Below are 13,073 nucleotides of genomic sequence, written 5' to 3'. Positions count from 1 at the left end.
ACCGGACAAAGGAACAAAGGAAACAGGAAACCACTAATGTCACATCCCGTCTCCTTTCCCGTGAGACTGGAAGGTCTCTGGAATGTAAACAGAGTCCTGTGACTCCAAGCAGCTGCTCAGTGGCAAAACAGAAACTAACAGCTTGGGTGGGTCCTGCTTGCTGCTTTCCCACAGGCAACTGGTTGGCCACTTTGAGGACAAGATGCTGCACTAGATGGGCCATGGGCCTGATCCAACAGGCTCTTCTTATGTTCTTATGAATACCTATTCCTGATGCTGACAGCCCAAATTCTCAAAACTCAGTATTTACGAATATTTACATATCCGTGTTCATTTTAAATCCCTGGTTAGCTTGTTTTTTTGGTGGGGCCACCAATGATTCCCAATTATAGTGGCTTCAAATCTTTGTCACCTGTCAATTTGTTGCAAATGGAAATTTGCAAGGATCATTTTGCTTGGACTTTGGTTTATTTTGTTTGCAAGATGATTCCGACCTTCCTGTGAATTTATTCTCTTTCCTTCCTCCTTTCAGGATGGCCAGATGATCAACTTTGGATTTGACAGTGAAAACACAAAGCACTGCCTGCGACAGGTTGGCAAAAAGTACAATTTTATCATCAACGATCTGCAGCCAGAAGATGCTGGCGTGTACCAGATCAAAGTAGAAGATGTAGATGTTTTCTCAACTGAGCTGGAAGCAGAATGTAAGGCTTCGTGACCATGGGGTTGTGCAGAGAACCTAGAGGGGGTGTGCATTTGTTTCATAACCTATGGAAAAAAATTGAAATGAATGGGGGCCACTCATTTCATTTGATATTACTAGTGAAGAAACAAATGCCAGAGTTCTAGATGAATTCCAAATGTCATATATTCGTTCATTGCTCATTTATGACTTGTTTGGAACCATTCATCTCCTACTAACAGCAGGTATAGATCAGATGAAGATTACTGGTTGAGCTGCGGTAGTTTTCCTAACTTCCACATTTCCAAAGGGCTCATCCAGACTTGCTTTCCCCTGGAAAAACACAATGTCTTTACTGCTAAATTGGAGCAAATGCCAATCATGTTTTCTCCGATTTATCGCTAAAGAATGGACAAGGGCAAAACCGCTCAGACCCATGCTTAGAAAGTGAAGGAGAAGCAGAAAACCACCCAGACCCATGCTTTCCGGGCATGGGAGAAGCAAGAGTGTGGATGAGTTAATGATTTGTACAGTGGTACCTTGGTTCCTGAATGGCTTAGTTGTCCAACCAATCAGCTCCCAAACACCGCAAACCCAGAAGTAAGTGTTCTGGTTTGCAAACGTTTTTCAGAAGCTGAATGTCTGATGTGGCTTCCGATTAAGTGCAAGAAGCTCCTGCAGGCAATTGGAAGCCGTGCCTTAGTTTTCAAACAGTTTTGTGAGTTGAACGGACTCCCAGAATGGATTAAGTTCAAGAACCAAGGTACCACTGGAGAGATTAGTTGATACATAGTCTGAGCATGAAACAGGGGACCTTTTTCCTATCTGTCTGAAATTTAGCGGGCCTGATTCTAAGGTCTGATTCCTTAGAAAGGGAATGAAATGCTTAATATTTTCATACCAACTGGAAAACACAGAGTAACAAGGAGAAGAAGTGCCACTGGATGTCCCATAGAAGGCAGGGGGAAACCAAGAACAAATGAGAATAATGACAATGAATTAAATAATAATGAAAATGAATGTGGTTATTAATTAATGAATCACTAAATGAATGAGGGTTTAATAACAAAAGCGAAATAACTACTGGGGGGATTCTTGCACACCCCTAGTCTCAGCTGTAATTAATTCTCAAAGTTACAGCTCAATCCTATGCATGGTCTCTCAGAAGCAAGTCCTGTGTTCACCCTCAGGGTTGCAGGATGCATAGGATTGTCACCTGACTAGTGTCAAAAATTAACCACAAAAATTAACAATGAAAACAAATGTTCAAACTAAGGCCTCAGGGCTTCTTCATGCGTTATTCTTTTTAAGGCTATAACCGTAACCTCATGTATCAGTTATGTCTTTTTGATGCACATAGTACATAAACACACACGCCAGGGATTTATACCCATGTTGGATCAAATGTCTCATAAGATGTGAAGCAGCTCTCACTTTTGTGACTGAGCTCAGCATTAATAGAAAGATGCTGTGTAGGCTGAGAACTTGATTAGAAGGCAGAAGGGGCTGGTTTCTAATTGCATAATTGTGCATATTTTATCGAACATGAGGTTTTAAGACCTCATTTTACCAAAAAACAAAAACATGATAGCACCTAGCTACAGTCTAGATATGGAGCCCCAGCTGACATTAGAGCATCTCACAAGCTTTAATGTAAACTCTGAGGGTTAAAAATTGCTGCATAAATAAGGGCAGATAAATTTCTCAGAGGTTTTCACATGCAGTCCATATCAGGCTATCAAGGGTGCTTTGTTGCCAAATCAGGGCTAGAAGTTCTGTTCGGGTTTTAGCATTTGTTTGGGTAATTTTGGAAGGCAGATACTAAGCGCTCACTCGCTGCTGAATGGAACTGGGTTTCCCCACGTTCCATCTATCTCACTGCTCTTCCAAAGCTGCCCTGTGGTCAGAATCTGTTGCATGTCTGTTTAACATCAATTTGGTATTGCAGCCATCCCAGTAAGTTTTCGCTATCCTCTTGGTGAGGTGAGATGCCACGAGCAAGGAAATGCTGTCTTTCAGTGCACTCTCTACGAACCCTGCTCCAACGCTACGTGGCTGCACAGAGACTGTATTCTAGAGTCCAATGACAAGTATGAAATTTCGGTCTCGGAAGATGGCCTCACTCATCGCCTAATCATCAAAAACACCCAGGCCTCTGACAAGGGGACTTACACCATTGATATTGGAGACCGCTCTTCAAGTGCCTGGCTTGAGGTTGAATGTGAGTGGTGATCTAATCTTGATTTCTCACACTATAATCTATTGTGAAGTGGGGTGCCCCATTCCCTCATAGCAGCACTTCAGGGTTCTACATCCAAGGACTGATTGTTAAGCGCCCAATTATAGAGTGCAGGCTGATTTAAATGGGATAGATATTGGAAGAAACCTTAGGGCCTATTGTCACTATTTCTTACACCAGTAACTTTAAATAGCAATCCTTTAATTGTGCTTGTGCTTTACTGTCTAGCATGTTTAACATGTATTAGAAATATCATTGTTTTAAAGGAAAGGAGTTCTATAGAAAACTTTGTTAAATTGTAAAAACGCCAGCAGTTCATCTATACCAGCACACTGTCTCCAACACTAGCAGAAAGAGATATAAAGGACCCATTTTAGTTGCCATAGCCAATATTCATTGATAGTCCTAACCTTTATTCAGTTGTCCATACCATTGTTAAAGATATGAGTCAATCTAGTGGGCATGACTTTGATTTGTGGCCTATAATGCCATTTTGGTTGTTTTTGTTCATGCCAGTAACCATTTGGAAATAAGAGGCGATTTCCTTCACTTAAAACAAACTAACTAACATGATGTAGAATAAAAGGCCACACACACCGTGGGTGGCATCACATCTATTTCCTTAATATGGTTCTGATTAAAACAGAATTATTTTGCACTACATTAGTTTCCCCCTTGTTTTCCCATTTATTTCTTGCACATGGCTGTGAACTAGTTTAAGCTGACTAGCAATATGTTTACAATGCAGCTAAAGGAAAGAGAAAGCAGACTGAAGGAGATAGTGATGATATAACTGGATGGCGGAAGAAACAGCTAGATGAAGACCGCGCAAAGAAACTTCGTCAAGGACAAGGCCGTGATGAGCAGGATGGCCAGTATAAGAATGGCCAAGCTGGAGAAGGAGAATCTTATGGTTCCTTAGGAAAAGATGGATCTTTGGGAAGAGGAGGAGCCAACAGAGATGGGAAGATGGGACAGTTTTCTGGGGTGGGGACAGACATGGGAGAAGGGCATGAGTTCTCTGGATTTGCTGGTGGTAGTAGTGAACATATGGGACATACTGGATATGGTGTTAGTGGGGGAATGGGTGGTTTGGGTGGCATGGGTTCACTGCATGGTAAAGATGCTATGTTAGGTGGCACAGGAACTGGACCTGGAGGTGCAGGTGGACTGCAAACTTCAGATGGTTCCACACTTAATGGAGCAGGTGGGCCAGGAGCTGGGTTTGGTGGTGCTGGTGGAGTAGGTGGACTCTACGGCAAGGATGGGATGCTAGGTGGAGCTGGTGCTGGGGGAGCTGGTGGTGCTGGCAGAGAAGGTGGACTTTATGGTAAGGATGGGATGCTAGGTGGAGCAGGTGGTGCGGGTGGAGCAGGTGGACTCTATGGCAAGGATGGGATGCTAGGTGGAGCAGGTGGTGCGGGTGGAGTAGGTGGACTCTATGGCAAGGATGGGATGCTAGGTGCAGCTGGTGCTGGGGGAGCTGGTGGTGCTGGTGTAGGTGGACTTTATGGTAAGGATGGTATGTTAGGTGGTGCTGGTACTGGTGCTGGTGGAGCTGGTGGTGCTGGTGGAGTAGGTGGAGTAGGTGGACTCTATGGCAAGGATGGGATGCTAGGTGGAGCTGGTGCTGGGGGAGCTGGTGGTGCTGGTGTAGGTGGACTTTATGGTAAGGATGGTATGTTAGGTGGTGCTGGTACTGGTGCTGGTGGGGCTGGTGGTGCTGGTGGAGTAGGGGGACTTTATGGCAAGGATGGGATGCTAGGGGGAGCTGGTGCTGGTGGAGTAGGTGGACTCTACGGCAAGGATGTGATACTAGGTGCAGCTGGTGCTGGGGGAGCTGGCGGTGCTGGGGGAGTAGGTGGACTTTATGGGAAGGATGGTATGTTAGGTGGAGCTGGTGGTGCTGGTGGAGCAGGTGGACTCTACGGCAAGGATGGGATGCTAGGTGGAGCAGGTGGTGCGGGTGGAGTAGGTGGAGTAGGTGGGCTCTATGGCAAGGATGGGATGCTAGGTGGAGCAGGTGGTGCTGGTGGAGTAGGTGGAGTAGGTGGACTCTATGGCAAGGATGGGATGCTAGGTGGAGCTGGAGCTGGGGGAGCTGGTGGTGCTGGTGTAGGTGGACTTTATGGTAAGGATGGTATGTTAGGTGGTGCTGGTACTGGTGCTGGTGGAGCTGGTGGTGCTGGTGGAGTAGGGGGACTTTATGGCAAGGGTGGGATGCTAGGTGGAGCTGGTATTGGCGGACCTGGTGGTGCTGGTGGAGTAGGGGGGCTTTATGGGAAGGATGGATTGCTAGGTGGAGCTGGGGCTGGTGGAGCTGGTGGTCCTGGTGGATGTGGGGGACTTTATGGCCAGGATGGTATGTTGGGTGGTGCTGGTGGACCTGGCAGTGCTGGTGGAGTAGGTGGACTTTATGGTAAGGATGGTATGTTAGGTGGAGCTGGTGCCGGTGGTGCTGGTGGAGCTGGTGGATTTGGGGGACTTTATGGCAAGGATGGTATGTTAGGTGGAGCTGGTGCTGGTGGAGCCACCGGTGCTGGTGGAGCAGGGGGACTTTATGGCAAGGATGGGATGCTAGGTGGAGCTGACACTGAGGGTGCTGGTGGAGTGGGTGGACTTTATGGCAAAGATGGTTTTCTAGGTGGAGCTGGTGGACTTGATGGTGCTGGTGGAGTAGGTGGACTTTGTGGCAAAGACGGTCTGCCAATTGGAGCTGGTCAACTTGGTGGTGCTGGTGGAGTAGGTGGACTGTATGGGAAGGATGGTTTGTTAGGCAGTGGTGGTGCTGGTGGAATGGGTGATGCTGGTGGTGTAGGAGGACCTTATGGGAAGGATGGAATGCTAGGCAGAGTTGGTGCTGGTGGACCTGGTGGTGCTGGTGGAGTAGGGGGACTCTACGGCAAGGATGGGATGCTAGGTGGAGCTGGAGCTGGCGGACCTGGTGGTGTTGGTGGAATAGGTGGAGTAGGTGGTGGTGGTGGAGTAGGTGGACTTTATTGCAAGGATGGTATGTTAGCTGGAGCTGGCGCTGGTGGACCTGGTGGTGCTGGTGGAGTAGGAGGACTTTATGGGAAGGATGGAATGCTAGGTGCAGCTGGAGCTGGGGGAGCTGGTGGTGCTGGTGTAGGTGGACTTTATGGTAAGGATGGTATGTTAGGTGGTGCTGCTACTGGTGCTGGTGGAGCTGGTGCTGCTGGTGGAGTAGGTGGTGCTGGTGGAGTAGGGGGACTTTATGGCAAGGATGGGATGCTAGGTGGAGCTGGTGGAGTAGGCGGACTCTATGGCAAGGATGGGATGCTATGTGGAGCTGGTATTGGCGGACCTGGTGGTGCTGGTGGAGTAGGAGGACTTTATGGGAAGGATGGAATGCTAGGTGGAGCTGGTGCTGGCGGACCTGGTGGTGCTGGTGGAGTAGGGGGACTTTATGGGAAGGATGGAATGCTAGGTGGAGCTGGTGCTGGTGGAGCTGGTGCTGGTGGAGCTGGCGGTGCTGGTGGAGTAGGTGGATTTTATGGTCAGGATGGTGTGTTAGGTGGAGCTGGTGCTGGTGGAGCTGGCGGTACTGGTGGAGTCGGTGGACTTTATGGCAAGGATGGTGTGTTAGGTGGAGCTGGTGCTGGTGGACCTGGTGCTGGCGGACCTGGTGGTACTGGTGGAGTAGGTGGACTTTATGGGAAGGATGGAATGCTAGGTGGAGCTGGTGCTGGCGGACCTGGTGGTGCTGGTGGAGTAGGGGGACTTTATGGGAAGGATGGAATGCTAGGTGGAGCTGGTGCTGGTGGAGCTGGTGCTGGTGGAGCTGGCGGTGCTGGTGGAGTAGGTGGATTTTATGGTCAGGATGGTGTGTTAGGTGGAGCTGGTGCTGGGGGAGCTGGCAGTGCTGGGGGAGTAGGTAGACTTTATGGTAAGGATGGTATGTTAGCTGGAACTGGTGCTGGTGGACCTGGTGGTGCTGGTGGAGCTGGCGGTGCTGGTGGAGTAGGTGGACTTTATGGCAAGGATGGGATGCTAGGTGGAGCTGGTGCTGGGGGAGCTGGCAGTGCTGGGGGAGTAGGTGGACTTTATGGTAAGGATGGTATGTTAGCTGGAACTGGTGCTGGCGGACCTGGCGGTGCTGGTGGAGTAGGTGGTGCTGGTGGAGTAGGGGGACTTTATGGCAAGGATGGGATGCTAGGTGGAGCTGGTGCTGGCGGACTTGGTGGTGCTGGTGGAGTAGGTGGAGTAGGTGGTGCTGGTGGAGTAGGTGGACTTTATGGCAAGGATGGTATGTTAGATGGAGCTGGTGCTGGCGGAACTGGTGGTGCTGGTGGCATTGGTGGGCTCTATGGTAAGGATGGAATGCCAAGTAGACCAGGCATTGGTGGACTTGGTGGTGCTGGTGGCACAGACAGTCTGCTTGACAGTATTGTTGTTTCTGGTGCAGAAGGTATGAGAGGTCATTATGGTAAGGATGGTGTGCTTCCTGGGGCTGGTGGTGTTGGGTTAAGAGGTGTAGGGAGCACCGGTGACCTTTATGGTCAGACAGGTACTTTACATGGAACTGAGGCTGGTCGTCCTGGCACTGGATTAGGAGACATGGGTAGCATGATGGATCAAACTGGAGGAGCTGGCACCAAGTATGGTGTATCAGGTGAGGGTTATGGTGAAGGGGGGATAGGTAAGGATGGCAGGGTTAGTGGAACTGGTGCTGGTGGTCTTAGTGGTGAAGGATGGTTGGATGGTAGGGATGGTAGGCTAGGTGGATTTGGTGTTGGTCCAGGAGTTAGAGGTGTTGATGGATCCCTGTATGAGAACATGTCAGGCATTCCTGGTGAAGAATTCCTAGGCTATGGACAGTCTTCTGGCCTTTCTGACGCTGGAACCCATGCTGGTGACAGAAGAAGACAGCTGTCTGACTTAGATGCCAGTCAACTTACTCCATCTGATATTTCAAGAACCAGGGACAGGAAAGGGAGAGGAGGAAGTCTTCTTGAAGAGGATGTGAGAGGTATTTATATATTTATGAGCACAGTAAGCCCACAACTTATGCTCACTTTTCTTTTTTTACGCGACCACAACCGTATCCAGGTGATCAAAAATATATATGTGAATTGGAAGATTTTGGGGGGGAAATTCAAATACGCTTTTAAAAAAAAAGTCAGAAAAAAGCAAGGGAGCAGGAAACAATAGTTGGCAATCCCATCAGCTTTTGTACTCAGCCTGGGAGAGTGTTCAAGCGTCTTTAGAGAGTTGGAGTCAGAGAACCAGATAATGAGATATGGCACAGAGAGCAAGCAAAGGTAGTCTGAGAGTGAGGGGCGGGTCATCTGAGAATTCCTGGCTTTACGTGTTTTTGCCAAACCTTCATGTAAGTTGCGGGCTTACTGTAATTTATTGTGTCCCTGTTTCATTTATTTGTGTTTATAACATCTTTCATGTTTTTTAAAGATGTTTTCTTTAATAGTCTCTTCTATCTCTTTTGTTTGCACAGAATCACATCCCCGTTTCAACCAAGGTTTATTTGACCTCCATGCACCAAAAGGAAAACCAGCTGTGTTAACTTGCAGCCTCAACAATGACCAGCTTGAGGGAACTTGGTTTAAAGATGGGTTCAAGGTAACTTGAAAGCAGTAAACATCTCAAGAATGTCTTTTTAGTCTTATACTCATCTTTTTCACTTTAATTTTTTATCTTGAAATAAAGCTTCCATAACGCAGACAACAAGCAGGAGGAACAGAATGCCTAACTTTGTCTCTTGTTGTTATCAACCAAAGATGGGACATGTCTAAAACCAGTTTAGAGAAAATAGCTGTCTTTATGACTCTCTCTATCTGTTTGCTGTAATGTTCCATGTAATTTCTGAGAGAGAATATTTCTTTAACTTCTGTCTACCTCCCTGCAAGATAACAGGCCAGGATGGAATCTCCATTGAGAAGGAGGGCCCAGTCCACAAACTATTAATAGATGAAGTACAAGATAGTCATGCTGGAAAATACAAATTCGAAGCTGGAGGAGTCCGAACAGAGGCATCTATTTTTGTTGAAGGCAAGTCTAGTCAAGCCTAGTAGAGAAAATGGTGCTAAAATTGCTACTGGTTGAATTATGCTCTTAGTATTATATGATTTTGTGGGACACATGGTGCTGGAAAGCATGATGAAGTCACTGAATTAACAATCCACATAAACCAGATCTCATTGTCTCAAAAGCAGAGAGAGAGAACTTTGGTCATTTCAGAATGGCTCTGCTAAACTAATCCTCCCCAGTTGCTTTGATTGCGAATTACCCTTCCTCCTTACTTCCCTACCTATCACATCTTCCCTCTCTATCACATCTAGTTCTTGCCCTTTTTCTCCCATGACTTTTCCATCATTTCTATGGCACCTCTTCCCATGCCACCTGCTGTCCAAATGTTTACTTTCCCTTCCTTTTTTATTTCTCTTTCCCTCATTGACCTCTGTACCTTCTTCCACATTGTTGTACAGCACTTGCAGCAGCTCTGTAATCTTGACTCACTTAGATACCTTCTGAGAATTCACATTTTTAACACTTAAAAATAATAATCATATTAGGCTTGTTGCTTGCTATTCCTCTGTTTCTTTACTCCCTACATTACAGTTGCAGTGCTTCCTGCTACCTTAGCTACCACTTCGCTTCTGACCCTGTTCCCCATCCCTGGGATCTATTACAGTTTGTTTGTATATCCTCTGAGTGAAGACTGCATCACTTGTACTAAGCACACTATCAGCAGTAAAACAACATCAAATACTTGGATTAGTGACAAAGGACTTTCGTTGCCAGTGAGTTTTCAGTGAGGTGCACTTTGAAAGAGTTTAAGAATTCTGTGAACTCTGAGGTTCTGGCAACTATTGGCTAAATATTAGGCATCACTATTTCCTGTGGGCTTGTGGGTTATTTAAAAGAATAATAAGCACAGAACATTCATATATTGGGACTAATTCATGTTCCTCTTATTTCTATGTGCAGACCCTCCAAATGTTGACTCTGCTCTTCTGGAAAAACTGAAGAAGGAACCTATAGTAGTAAAGGCAGGAAAGAATGCCATAGTGAAGATCCCATTTGAAGGCCGGAAGCCAGTCAGATCAACTTGGCTAAAGGATGAAGGGGAACTTCTGGATGATGCCAGGATCAGCACTGACTATTCAGACAACTTCACCCGGCTCTCCATATCCAGTGCTAATCGGAAGGACTGTGGTGATTATAAAGTGAAACTGAAGAATGAGAGTGGAAGCACTGAAGCTACTCTCAAGCTGGTAGTTCTAGGTGAGAGACCCCAAGTATTTTAGCAATAAGTTATAAGACAACTTTATGGGGGGCTTTAAGGCCTGCATGAGGTGTCACACATTTGGAAGCTGAAGCATAGAGAGCATATTTATTGGTACATGGTGCCTATAAGCAGGTAGTTGCAGCGCAGAGCATGCACCAATTCTGATTAACATTGAAGACAGGCAGGCAGACACACACACACACACACACACACACAGAGAGAGAGAGAGAGAGAGAGAGAGAGAAGTTGCTCATAGCACAGAAAGTGCCTTTTGATAATAATGCTTGTCTCTAGCATATCAGAAAATAAAACATTTTTGCCCCTCCCTGCTTGCTCTCTTGCTTGATCATTACTGCTGCATCCTCCTGTTGGAAATCACAGTGCCTACTGCAGGATCGTTGAAATGGAAGCAGCCCAGCATCCTCCCATTCAAGCACCTTGGCTGCAGAGCACTCCATTTCCCATGTGAAACCCGAAGCAGTAGCAGCAGTGGTGTGTGGACAGGGACAAGAACGATATATTAACATTAGTATGCTACTGATAAATAGTCTAAGAAAAAGTGCTGACAGATCATTTTTCCAGCACTGGATAAGAAGAGCCTTGCTGGATCAGATTTGTTATCCCACTTCCCACAGTGGCCAACTAGCGTCAGGTACCTCTGGGAAACTCAGAAGTAGGACATGAGGGCAATGACCGCTCCCCACATAAAACGGGGCGACCTCTGCGTGAACGTGCACAGCCCCTGGATCTTGAGTGGCTCCATCAACACAGGCTTGGCTTCGCCTTCCCCCAGGTGGGATACCTGGTGGTCTCCGCCTACCTCAGTCAGTTGTCCAATCACGCCTGGGGGAAGTGTTGCCAAGGAGACCAGGCCATGTAGGGGAGGGACTACCTGCCCACACAATAGAGGGAGGATCTTACCTACTTTTGTTCCCCAGGAACTGGTATTCAGAGGCATGCTACCTATCATCCCGGAAGTAAGATATAGCCATCACGAGAACTAGAAGTCATTGTGAGCTCTCTTTTGATATTGCGTCTGTCTTCAACCTAAAACTTCTATCCACAATACGTGAATCCTTGCATTGATCTTGTCCACTTAACTCAAAAGATATGGCAACCATTCCAATACCAAGCAGACACAAAAGACCTTTTTCCATAAGCTCTGTTTTGTTCCTCCATGCAGATAAGCCTCAACCACCAATGGGGCCCATTGAAGTTGTAGACTGCTCCACAAATAGTATAACTATCCAGTGGAAGCCCCCCAAAGATGATGGTGGCAAACCAATCCAGAGTTATATTATCGAGAGGCAGCAGGTTGGCAGAAAGACCTGGGTGACCTTGGGGAAGACCGATGGAAGCAGCACTGTCTTCACCACCAACAAAGTGGAACATGACAAAAGTTACTACTTCAAAGTGAGAGCAGTGAATGCCGAAGGTACCAGTGAGGCACTGGAGTCTGATGAAGTGATGGCTGCTACCAAAGGTAACAGGGACCCTTCTGCATGTTTGTTTGTCAGCTTGCCATGCCAACATTCAACATCCTATCAGACCCCCAATGATGTGTAAGTAAATTGCATGGACATCTGCTAGTGGTACTTGTGAATTAGAAATTATGATTAGAAATTATTCTTGTTTTAACAGGCAGTATAGATGTTTAAATAATGAGCAACTGCATTTCCCCCCCCCCAGCATTTCCTGGTCCTCCTGCTCCTCCCAAAATTGTCAGTACCAGCAAGGGTGCCGTCACACTCTCATGGGCAGCACCACATAAGACCGGCAACTCCCGCATCTTGGGCTACAGGATTGAGAAGTGCAAGAAGGGCAGCAACAGCTGGACACCTGTCACTGATGTGCCCATTACAGGTAAGCAGTCATAGAGCAAAGTGGATAAAGGGCATTACGACAGGAACTGGAATATTGAGATGTATTCTTAGGTTGCCAATTTAGCTCTGGTAAAGTATAATGATGTGTTATAAAAGCGATGAATAAGTAAAAATGAGTATATGTGTAATGGAAAATAAGGCACTGGTCTTCATGCTTTTAGGATGATGCTGTAGAAACTATTTTAAAATATATTTGCAGGGTTATAATAAGCCCTTTTCTGCTGACAATTTATGGTGTTTCAAATAGCTGCTTGGTTTTATTCTAATTTTATGAACTGTTTTGCATTTTAAATGTTTTGTTCGCTGCCTTGTGAAGGCTTTTAACCTCCTGCCTAAAATACGTTACTAAATTAAGTAACCTTGCTCACCGGATAGTTTTGTTGATTAGAATTCCCTTCTGAACTTAACCACAAATGTTCTCATCAATCCCTATACCTATTCCCCCCCTCCATAGTAGGGGAAATAATTAGGTAAATTAGTTAGAAGAATGTACTATGTGTTAAGGTCTCTTTATTATCCTTGCTCTCAGTAATGCAAACACAAAGCCAAGGTTGACTGACTCCATACTGTGGCATCACCATGCTCACTATATGATTTCCTGAATGGATTTGGGATCATTATTTATTTTTTTAAATTTATATGTCTCCATCCAAGGATCACAGGGCAGTTTACAATATAAAAACACAAGAATGCATACCATAGTAACAAACAAAAACAATCCCACTCTCTTAACACACAGTTAAAAAAAACACCCCATAGATGACTGTTGTTGGCAGCTTCATTGCCCCCTAAGTGCAGGACAGCTCAGTCAGTACATAATGCAACTTTATTTCAGGATTTTGGGTTCGAGCCCCACATAGGGGAAAAGATCCCTGCATCCTAGGCGGTTGGACTAGATGACCCTCGTAGTCCCTTCCAGTTCTATGACCTCTCTTCTTTATCTTAAGTGGGACTTAGAGCAGATAGCCCTTTAAACAGAAGTATCTTTCTAATAGAGGACTA

General features: G+C 46.2%; 1 protein-coding gene across 15 annotated transcripts in view; it reads left to right on the top strand.

Moving 5' to 3' along the window:
* Positions 1 to 13,073, top strand: part of IGFN1 (immunoglobulin like and fibronectin type III domain containing 1) — a 46,267-nt gene that overhangs the window by 22,092 nt on the left and 11,102 nt on the right. The window contains exons 10-21 of one of the 15 annotated variants that reach the window (XM_083508502.1): positions 533 to 704; positions 2,631 to 2,903; positions 3,670 to 4,638; positions 4,693 to 4,881; positions 4,942 to 6,687; positions 6,775 to 6,870; positions 7,051 to 7,911; positions 8,395 to 8,519; positions 8,807 to 8,948; positions 9,888 to 10,184; positions 11,372 to 11,671; positions 11,878 to 12,051. In XM_083508502.1, the coding sequence (XP_083364628.1) occupies positions 533 to 704; positions 2,631 to 2,903; positions 3,670 to 4,638; positions 4,693 to 4,881; positions 4,942 to 6,687; positions 6,775 to 6,870; positions 7,051 to 7,911; positions 8,395 to 8,519; positions 8,807 to 8,948; positions 9,888 to 10,184; positions 11,372 to 11,671; positions 11,878 to 12,051 (5,344 nt within the window). Of the gene's footprint in view, positions 1 to 532; positions 705 to 2,630; positions 2,904 to 3,669; positions 4,639 to 4,686; positions 4,882 to 4,935; positions 6,712 to 6,774; positions 7,912 to 8,394; positions 8,520 to 8,806; positions 8,949 to 9,887; positions 10,185 to 11,371; positions 11,672 to 11,877; positions 12,052 to 13,073 lie in introns of all 15 variants that reach the window. The other 14 variants (XM_083508501.1, XM_083508495.1, XM_083508508.1 and 11 more) reach the window with 14 other exon arrangements.

The sequence above is a fragment of the Podarcis liolepis genome (genome assembly GCF_965112155.1).
Source record: "Podarcis liolepis genome assembly, chromosome: 6".
Lineage (NCBI taxonomy): Eukaryota > Metazoa > Chordata > Lepidosauria > Squamata > Lacertidae > Podarcis > Podarcis liolepis.
Note: the sequence above shows the minus strand (reverse complement) of the source record. Positions and strands in the feature narration are given on the sequence as shown.